The sequence below is a fragment of the Leguminivora glycinivorella genome, chromosome 24, assembly GCF_023078275.1.
Source record: "Leguminivora glycinivorella isolate SPB_JAAS2020 chromosome 24, LegGlyc_1.1, whole genome shotgun sequence".
In the NCBI taxonomy this organism is placed as follows: domain Eukaryota; kingdom Metazoa; phylum Arthropoda; class Insecta; order Lepidoptera; family Tortricidae; genus Leguminivora; species Leguminivora glycinivorella.
Window position 1 is genome coordinate 8,818,709 of NC_062994.1, and position 10,136 is coordinate 8,828,844.

The 10,136-nt window shown below is 34.7% G+C and overlaps 1 protein-coding gene across 1 annotated transcript; it reads left to right on the forward strand.

The window, feature by feature from the left end:
• LOC125238517 lies at positions 1-7,140 on the forward strand. The gene is made up of 4 exons (XM_048145850.1): positions 1-165; positions 1,097-1,243; positions 3,751-3,971; positions 6,879-7,140. Exons 1-4 carry the CDS (start codon positions 1-3, stop codon positions 7,138-7,140), a joined length of 795 nt encoding a protein of 264 aa, XP_048001807.1.
• Positions 7,141-10,136: the final 2,996 nt, after the last annotated feature.

Sequence of the window (10,136 nt, forward strand, 5' to 3'; positions counted from 1 at the left end):
ATGTCCCGGATCCACCTGCGCATGTGTGGCTACGTGGTCACCCTAGCGCTGCACCTAACTAACGGGTTGTATATGAGGAGTTTCCATACAAAAGAGTTGTTGGAGGACCCGGAGATTCGCACTTTTGTCGGCGTCCAGTGGAGATACATCACTACGTGGACTTTTGTAAGTTAGAAAATAGTTATTTTCACCATACTAACTGGTAAAAGCTGTCTTGATTCTTCGAAAACGGACAGCAGAATAGGCTAGTTTCCTACTAGTCAAATCAGCTTCTTTTTAAGAACTGTCAAAACGGTTTGCTTATACGGAATTACTATGAAATACTGAGGAGTGACGCCACGGTCAATTCATTTACTTTATATCTTTCTCTTTGACTTATTAAATAGAAATTATGTTTAAATATAATGTGGTGCTTTATTTCGTTAACTGCATAACATATTTTGTTTGAAGTATAGGAAACTAGCCTATTGCCACATCTACATATATAAATTTGATATATATTTATAGTTTGATGTTCATTGGTTTGGTGTGGTGAAAAAAATTGTGTTTCACCCGATTGCAAAGTTTGTTCAACCTCATGTAGGTACATACTAGGTAATTAAATTTCTTAAATGATGATTCCGAATTGTTTATTTGATGGATTTGATTTAAGTAGTTTGATGTTTTATAGTTAGCATTTTGTTCGTTTTGGTTTCAATTATGTGTTTCACTGTGGCAAAATTTGTTTAACTGGACACGTGCCAATATTGATACCCGAGCAAGCGAACAATTTCAATATGCGGAGCGTAGCGAGTTAGGCGAGTGGTTCAAATGTTAGATTTTAAGCGTTGCAAGGGTTTCAAAGCACTAGGTAATACTTTGCCCCCTTGTAAAACAAGTAACTAAGTATTCAATTTTTGAATGTTTTTGGAAGTAATTATGCAGTTGAGATGTTCAATTGACTCAATAAAATCTATATAATATTTTAAATCTAAATGAGGCTTAAGAAAAATAATTGAAACAAACAAATCTGCTTCTTTGTGATGGAAAAAGCCCACAATTTTAATTTAGCTATGACATAAAAAAATGTTCTTAACAAAAATCTTTTTTTTTTCAGCTATTTCAAATGGTGTACGCCCTAATCGGACTGACGTGTGATTGGTTGACATTGAAGAACTCCTCAAATAAGAAATACAAAGTGCCAAGTTTCTTGACCAACATGAGGGACACCCTGTATTCCGGTATCATTTGGCCGGCAACTTTTGTAAGTAAATTCTGACTTTTATAAGTAAATAAAATTATGTATAAATAACACTTAAATAGAAATTTAATACAATAAATATTATAAAACTAGGCAATTAAAAAAAAGAAAACTAAAAATCTAAGTCTAAGCATGTCTAAGTCCGTTTTCACGCTATCCAATCCGATATCGGATGTCGGAAGGAGAAAATCCAAGATGGCGCCTGTAATGTATGGGATATCGGTCCGACATCCGATATCGGATCGGATAATGTATAATGGATAATGTAAAATGTAAAATGGATAAGGCATAGTACTCAAGATGCTGGCAGCATTTCCTCGCTGAATCGCAATACTTATACGTTGAGCGAGGAAGCTGCCAGCTCCTTTGTCCCCCGTAGTATCAGTCAGCCGCTTCGCCAAGTCCTTGTTTAAAATCTGGGCGCCCGGGCCCCACGGACCTGAGGTCTCGACGCCAAAAGCAACAAAGTTGTAATTAGTCTTTTTCCTCTCACTAGCTCGGAAACACGTGTTTTGTTCTTTAATACCAGCGGGTAAAAACGCATTTTATCCACTAGTGGGTAAAGTAATTTGACCTTGAATAAAATCAAATGAACTGCTTTAAAATTGATAAAAGTAGGTGAATCTAGTAATAAAGATGATTTACCACCTGTGGAACTACTGGAAGCAGTGATAATTTTTTTTTTTGCGTTGTAGTTTCCTCGCTATAGTGAGGGGAAAAGTTTTGTGTTACACTCGGGTGCAAATGTATTTTACTTCTCGTGTGTTAAAAAACTCGCAAGTTCAGGATTCTATTCTCGAACCACTCGCTTCGCTCGTGGTTCAACTATAGAATCCTTTCACTTGCTCGTTTTTCAATTCCACACTCGGCGTTAAAATACAACTTTGCCCCCTTGTATAACAAATAAGTATTAAAAGTTTAGTAGAGTTTATTATGTTAGAGTTAAGGTAACGGGTAATCATGGACAGTTTAAGATAAAATTTTGCCTATTTTGCTATTTTTGATATTTCACTGATACATGTAAAAATTCTACCGCTAAGCGTGTTAAAACATGAATGTCTCATCCTTCTTCTACATTTCACGCGTATTGCAGAACAGATACTCCTATTGGTTTCTTCATAGTTAACAAATTAAAACGAGGTGTTTTTTCTCCAATAATTGTCGGCAGTTCTCCAGTAATGGATCCCTATTATGGACAATGAAATAAGTTTAAAATTTTACTTTTAAAGCCAACTGATACTCAATGAGTCAATTTTATATACCACAAATAAAATAGTTTGGGTTATTTTAACATTGGATTGTTTCTTGTAAATTTTGTTTTCGTAAATTTTTCCTTGCCCATTAAAGGAGGTATGCAGTTTTCCGGTTCCAGTTATGGACGCTCGCAAAATAACACTATTTCTTTATATCTTTGGAGTAACAAACTAGTATGTTTTATACCTTATCTCATGGTTAATGCAGTAAGTAAAAATCATTCAAGTTTACCCCGAGTATTATTTTTTATTATTTTATACATGAACTCAACTCTCTTAGCAACATTACTAAGAATTCATCCTGATATGAATGAATTCATATGAATGAAATCCTTCAGAAATAACCGAATTAAATGAAACTTCAAAATTAAGCAGCTCTTTGATTATTTTTTATGATACAATGCCATCAGTTTTTAAAAACTATTTTTAGATACTTATTTTTAAGGATTTGTGTTTTTTTTGTCCATAATGGCATCACCGTCCATTATAGAGTATTTTACATTAGTAGTAGACTAATTTATCACCACAGTTTCGATACTTTGCGAGCTAGTGCGGGAAAAGAAGCACCCCGAAAAAAGGAAGTTCGAAACGAGTGACGATAAATTAAAACATTCCTTTTCGCACGTGTATCGTACAACGTTTTTCAGTACAATAGTCATATATTTCTGGTCATGCTTTAGTAGTTTAAACATAAAACTGGTTATTTTATAAACCGGTTTACAGAATCATAGATATTGAGTATTTTTTCCTTGTACCATAGGTCAAAACATACGTTTGATATACGTAGGAAGACGAATATCGTCTGATTCGTCTGTAGTAGTTAGTTATTTTTTATGGGACTGGTACATAATGAGCCATTAAAACACGATTGTTTTAATGCCTAATTATGTACAGGTCCGTACATAACTTTATCTACATCCATATAATAAGTTTTCTACGATGGATTGTGGGATGTGGGTACATATGTACATACATTATAGTGCTACACACACTTGATCAATACAAAAACATAATATGTACAACTATATTAAAAGACTTACATTGACCGGGATATAGACCGTGATTACGTTTTTGATTTTTGTCGAGCTCCCGACATTTCAACGCAGTTGCATGCATCATGATCACGGAAAAAGGTAATCACGTTCTATATCCCGGTCAATATAAGTCTAATAAAAATAACCGTGAATAATTCAAAACTCTTATATTAAAAGAGTCATATGTACTAAACGTTAAACTTCATATTTATTAATTTTTCAGCAAGTGGCAACCCTATTCTGGCCATTCTACCTTTACAACGTGCAACTAGTATACCCCGTTTTCATAGACAGGGTTGTCACTCGTCTGTCCAACCATATAATGCACAGCTTTATAGTACCTATAGCTGTGTGGGAGATGTTCATGAGACCGCAGAAAAAGCCGCCGAGCAAAGCGAAGATTGTTAGTGTACTGGTGGCTTATACTGTGGCTTATTGGGTTGTGTAAGTATTTTGAAAAAAAAAAAAAAGTTTTTATTTACAACTAGGGAACAAATCATTTGATTGATTTTTTATTTTTCCAAGTAGTCACACTACTATATCAATTTATAAGTTTTTACTTATTTAATATTCTCAGTATATATTTTCATTCTCTAGGCTACTAGGTTTTTTACAATATGTATATAAAAATAAAATATAAAATTATTTACAAAACAATATAAAAACATATAAACATATTTATTTATTTATTTATTATTAGAGTAAGTAAATCGAGAATCTCGGAAATTTTAAGTTTACTGAATTAATGTCAAAGAACCATTGCTCGACAGTGTCCCAGTAAATGTCACTTTCGATTTCAATAAATGTGACAGAAGGGTGTCATCTTTAGGTCATAGCGTGTCGAGCACTGGCACATTTTACCCAATTTTAAATTCATTTTCGATTTATTCATACTAAAATCAAATTTTCGGACTTTCATCGATAAACTATTGTAAATATTTTTAGTTCTTAAAATTTTGCAAGCATTGACAAGTTTAGTTGTTGAATAATTATTACCTACTAGCTTTTGCCCGTGGCTTCGCTCGCGTTAGAAAGATACAAAAAGTAGCCTATGTCACTCTCCATCCCTTAAACTACGAGGGCTGGCTGATAAGTCACCGAAGTGAGTAATTAAAAAAAATATAATTAAAAAAGTTGTAATGTCATTCTAATCTTTAGGCTTTTACCAAAGAGAATATAATCACTACGTTCTAAGAGACGGAACTTCATAGTAAGTATCTGTCGAACGATTTGTATTGCACTCGAGTTCCACTTGTAGCAAAATAGGAAAATAAAATGTTGCTATATTATCATATCATTTTTTTAAATAACATTTATGGCCTGGATGCAAGTCCTTTAAGCATTATCATATCAAGAAGGTTTTATGAAGTAGTGATGTGAAAAATCGATAAAAGTGATTTTCTGAACCGATTACAACCGAAAAGGCAAGCGATAAATAGGGCCCCATAAATGAGGTTGTTAAATACTGCCCTAAACCTAGTGTTATTGTCTTAAAATGATTGAATGAATGAAAGCCCCGTAAAGCTTTATATAACTTTTATTAATTTTCATATATTCTTTACATTTTAGGATAAATAAATAATAAGTATAAGCTAATTAGCTATTAAGTACTTCTGATACAAGATATTGTAAAGTATCAACTCTTGCTATACCCTTTTCAGGGTCCATATAATATGTGCCTATTGTAAAATTATATGGTATGCAAATAAAGAACTATTGAACTATTAAACAAATTGTCTAATATTTATCATTACAATCAAAATTATGTGATTTTCGATTAAGAGGTACCTACCTAAAATGATCGTCAGAATGGCGGGTGTACATCAAGCAATCTTGGTGCGATATACTTCAGGAGTTAGTGCTAGCAATGTGCCAAATGTGCGCCAAAATTCAATCAATGTGCTCTTTAAACTCCAGAGATATTTAAGAAATTAATAATACCCGCCATTCTGACGTCAGGTCCCTTCCAGTTCTCGCTAATGGCTACCTACTCAAGGGTGAAAGTACTGCCTAGGGTTAGTGCTAGCAATACGCGTTTTACACAAAAAAGTGATCTATTTTATTTCAGCAGGCGTTTATAGATATATTTATTCAATTCCATATTACTCTCGAACGACTCTCTGAATTAGTTTGTGCTTCATACATGTGGAAGCACATTGCGAGCACTAACCATAGGCAGCACTTTCACCCTTGAGTAGGCAGTCATTAGCTAGAACTGAAATTGCACCCGCCGACCTTACGTCAGAATGGCGGGTATCATTAATTTCTTATAAGTATCTCTGGAGTTTAAAGAGCACATTTCCCGCATTTTGGCGCACATTTGGCACATTGCTAGCACTAACTCCTGAAGTACCTATACCGCACCAGGATTTCTTGATGTACATACACTAGGTTGGAGCGAAAAAACACTTTTCTGGAATTAGCAAATCTAATAGTTATCAATCAATGCCCCTTAGTCTATGAAGCCTTTGTGCAAATTTTCAGCTTTTTAAATCAATATCTTCAGCCTCCGCATTAGGTTTTAAATTTTGAAAATCTCATACAAGCTTGAAAATTCAACTTTCAGTTTTAAACATTTTTTTCGGTAGTATTATGTTCAGTATACATTACTGATACATATTATTACAAGAAACTACCAAAAGTTGCGAAAATAGCATTAAAAATCGCAAATGTTCAGTATTTTAGCGGCTATTTTGGCCAATGTAGGTACTGAAACTAGGCAAGCTTTGGCGGTTTTGACACTATTTTGGCAATTTTTGGTAGTTTCTTATAATTATATGTATCAATAACATATACTAAACATAATTCTGTCGAAATTTTTTTTATCTGAAAGTTGAATTTTCAGGTTTGTACTTATGAGATTTTCAAAATTTCAAACCTAATGCGGAGGCTGAAGATGTTGATTTAAAAAGCTGAAAATTTGCACAAAGGCTTCATAGACTAAGGGGCATTGATTGATAACTATTAGGTTTGCTAATTCCAGAAAAGTGTTATCACACCCACTTAGCCTGTTTTTGATAGTACAACATGTTTAAGATCGTGTTAGTTTAAATCAATTTGTTTAAGTTTTACAATTTGACTTAGATATTTGAAACTATTCGTAAACTGATCAATGTTCATTTTCAACTGCCTCAGTTACAAAAAGTACCTATTAACTGTATAATGCTAAACACACGTTAAACGTTTAGGGATTCCGATATAGAACCAAACTAACAGCTTACAGCTTACACCAAAACAACCTAATTCTATTAATAATCTGCACTACTACAATGGTGTGGTGATGTAAAATACAAATTATAGAATCGTCCTACAATAAGCCTGCATAGATTTTAATAGCCCCGCCTCTGCAAGGGTTAAGGTCAAAATAGAAGGCAAGAACATTAACTCTGAAGCCGGCATGTTAGACCTGGGCATACCACAAGGCTCTGCGCTTGGAAATACCCTGTTTCTAATATTCGTAAACGACCTTCCTACCTCTGTTGCCGAAGGCATGACGGTACTGTTTGCTGACGACACAACCGTGGTGGTGAAGGCGCATCGCATACATTCTTACAGCTATGTATTAGAACTGACAAGTATAGGGCGATTCTCAGAGATGACGTTCGGTGCCTGATTTCGGTGCTGATTTTTATTTACTTACTACTTTTTTGATACATCAGTCTATTTACTAAAATCTAGCCCAAATATAAAAAATATTGGTGGTGGAGGCCTCCATTAGAACCTTATAATTTGTAAGAAATCTGACATTTTAAAACCACCGAAATTATGTATGGGCACTGTAATCAATTTGCACCACGGAATTCAATTTTTTACACATTATTCCACATTTCAACTTTATATATAATTTATTATTTAATTTGACGACAGGTCATGTAAAAAGGCTCATAATCGCGCTATTTTACTAAATTTAACATGGTAATATACTAGTCATTATCGAGTAGTGAATTTTGTACCCATACTATGGTTTAATTTGCTTACAAACATAGTTTTATGTTTTTACAAAGTATATCCTACTATTTAAGTATGAAATGTTAGAAAATAATAAACAAAACCCAATTTACAACGCGGCAATCGAAGTCGGTGGTCACTTTTTTTGATATCGGTGGTCAAAAAATCCACCGAAACCACGGAAATCAACACCACTGATATCAAATTTTATCGTTTTTTTGGAGATAACTGAAATAGCATGCATGATACAGAGGAGATGTCATAATGCCGAAATAACATCATTTCAAGGATTTATTAGTACCTTACATAACGACAAATGCACTAAAACTGTGAGAGTAAATTGAACCACCGAATCTTAAAAAACATGGGACCAAACCCACCGAATGACTGAGAAACCTTTAAAAAGTCCCCTTTATGAAACGCTACTGCATCTCCTCTACACTGAATGGTTAAAAAATAGCTAAAACATACTATATTTGTGCCACTATGTCCCTGATCTACTAATTTGTAAGAGTACTGTCATGTTTAACAAATTACACCGAAATCAGTCACTAGCCCGGGACACATCGTAAATTTGTCTTTACTGGATAAGTTTAGCTAACATATTATTTTTATATAGAAAATATTATAGGTTAACTAACACCTTATACGTGAATATCTATATCAACTGCGATCAACAACTCCATCTTGAGTTATGATTTTTTGTTTTGCAAATTCTGGGTGCGGGACACGCCCACCGAAGGTAATTTTTCGCGTTTAATATTTTATTACTTATATTATACAAATAATAAATAAATAATTTTATAGTGTACCAAGTAGAACAGAGGCTATAGATTATGCCTGAATTAATTCAGATTTTTAGAACAGTCCGTTCTGACGTTTTTTGCCCCGGACACGTAAAAACGCGCCTCCTGAGAAATGCCCTATAGTGGATGGCTAGAATTTGCTTAGCCCTTAGGTAGCATATTCTAAACTATCTATCCCTAATTGTACTATTATATATTCTGTGCCCTAATATAGTCAGCATCAGAAGTAGCTAAGCAAGCGAGCGTTATAGTCTTAATAACGATAAGGTCGTGCCAAAGCTCATTGTGAGCCCGCTTAGCAAGTTCTGCTGCAGACTGTACAAATGATGATGGAAATGTTCCTGTGTGAGTGCATTCAGTTTTGTATCGGTACTTTTCTTTCGGTATTCTGCCCTTTTCCCAATAAAATCGGCCAAGAGCGTGTCGGGCCAAGCACAGTGTAGGGTTCCGTAGTTTTCCGTATTTTTCTCAAAAACTACTGAACCTATCAAGTTCAAAACAATTTTCCTAGAAAGTACTTATGAAGTTTTACTTTTGTGATTTTTTTCATTTTTATTTCCTAGTTGACTACGGAACCCTAAAAACGTTTTGCAAGATTCAACTTGCCAAGAATCGTTTCGCAATAGTTTCATTTCCCAAATCAATGTTTAGCAAAAGTCGCGGGTACAGCTAATATCTATAAAAATAACTAAGTAACTTTTTGATTTAAAGGGGTAAAAAGAAGGGTTTATATGTTTATATTCCCATACAAATTGCGTTTTACATTCCCAGTTAATTACTTATAAATAAGACTTTACGCGAACGAAGTCGCGAGTACAGCTAGTATCCTAATAAATATATAAAAATATTCACAGGATAATAATATTGGGTTGGTAAGAAAGTAATGAGTGATCGATTGAATTCCACATAAATTTTTGAGAGAGTTCTAGAATCTTCTATGGTCGAAAGTATATAAAGGGCGAGTCGCACAGTTTCTCGTCAGTCATTCACTAGCTGTCGCCGAGCTAATATAAGGAAGAAAATGAACGAATTAAAAGTGCATGTAAGGCATTGCTTACTATATGAATTTCAGTCTGGCCATTCAGCCGCCGAAGCAGTGCGTAATATATGTCAGCGTGTTGCTCCTGAAGTTGTGTCTGAGGCCACCGCGAAACGATGGTTCCAGCGGTTTTGTAGTGGCGACTTTTCATTATCAGATCAACCTAAGTCTGGTCGACCGGTGAAGATTGATGTAGCCAAATTAAAAACTTTAATTGAAGGAGATCCGAGGCTAACGAGTCGTACTCTTGCTACCGAGTTAGGCTGCTCTCATGTCACCATAGAAACACATTTACACGAGTTGGGAAAAAACTACAAATACAGTGTTTGGATACCGCACGAACTTGATAGAGATCAACTAAACCGCCGTGCCGATATCTGCATACAACTTCTGTCTTTTCGCCGCACATTCAACTGGTTGGACCATCTTATCACTGGAGATGAAAAATGGGTCTTTAGTCAGGGACCAAACGACCTCTTTTACAAAAAGTCGTCGACATCTCTTCTAAATACCTAAAACAGGTATGGATGTGTTCCTCGTTATCTCCAGATTACGAATTGACCTGTTTTAGTTTAAGGAGGGGGGGACGGGTTGAGAAAAAGGGGGAGAAAGATGGCGGCCGACCATCATAGATATTTATTCACATCTCGACTCCTATGGCACCAATCTGTTCGTGCAAGGTGTCCTTTGAAAGCTTATTAAACCTACTTTAATTGTTTTCAAATAACTATACTCATAACAGTAACCGTTTACGAAATATTTGAAAATATGTGTTTTTTTATCGCGCATGAGTTGCACAAGTACTAGAAAAAATGC

Coding starts and splice junctions, on each gene's coding strand:
- LOC125238517 (XM_048145850.1), top strand. CDS start 1: ATGTCCCGGATCCACCTGCGCATGTGTGGCTACGTGGTCACCCTAGCG. Junction 166..1,096: donor ACATCACTACGTGGACTTTT/GTAAGTTAGAAA, acceptor TTTTTTTTTCAG/CTATTTCAAATGGTGTACGC. Junction 1,244..3,750: donor TCATTTGGCCGGCAACTTTT/GTAAGTAAATTC, acceptor TTAATTTTTCAG/CAAGTGGCAACCCTATTCTG.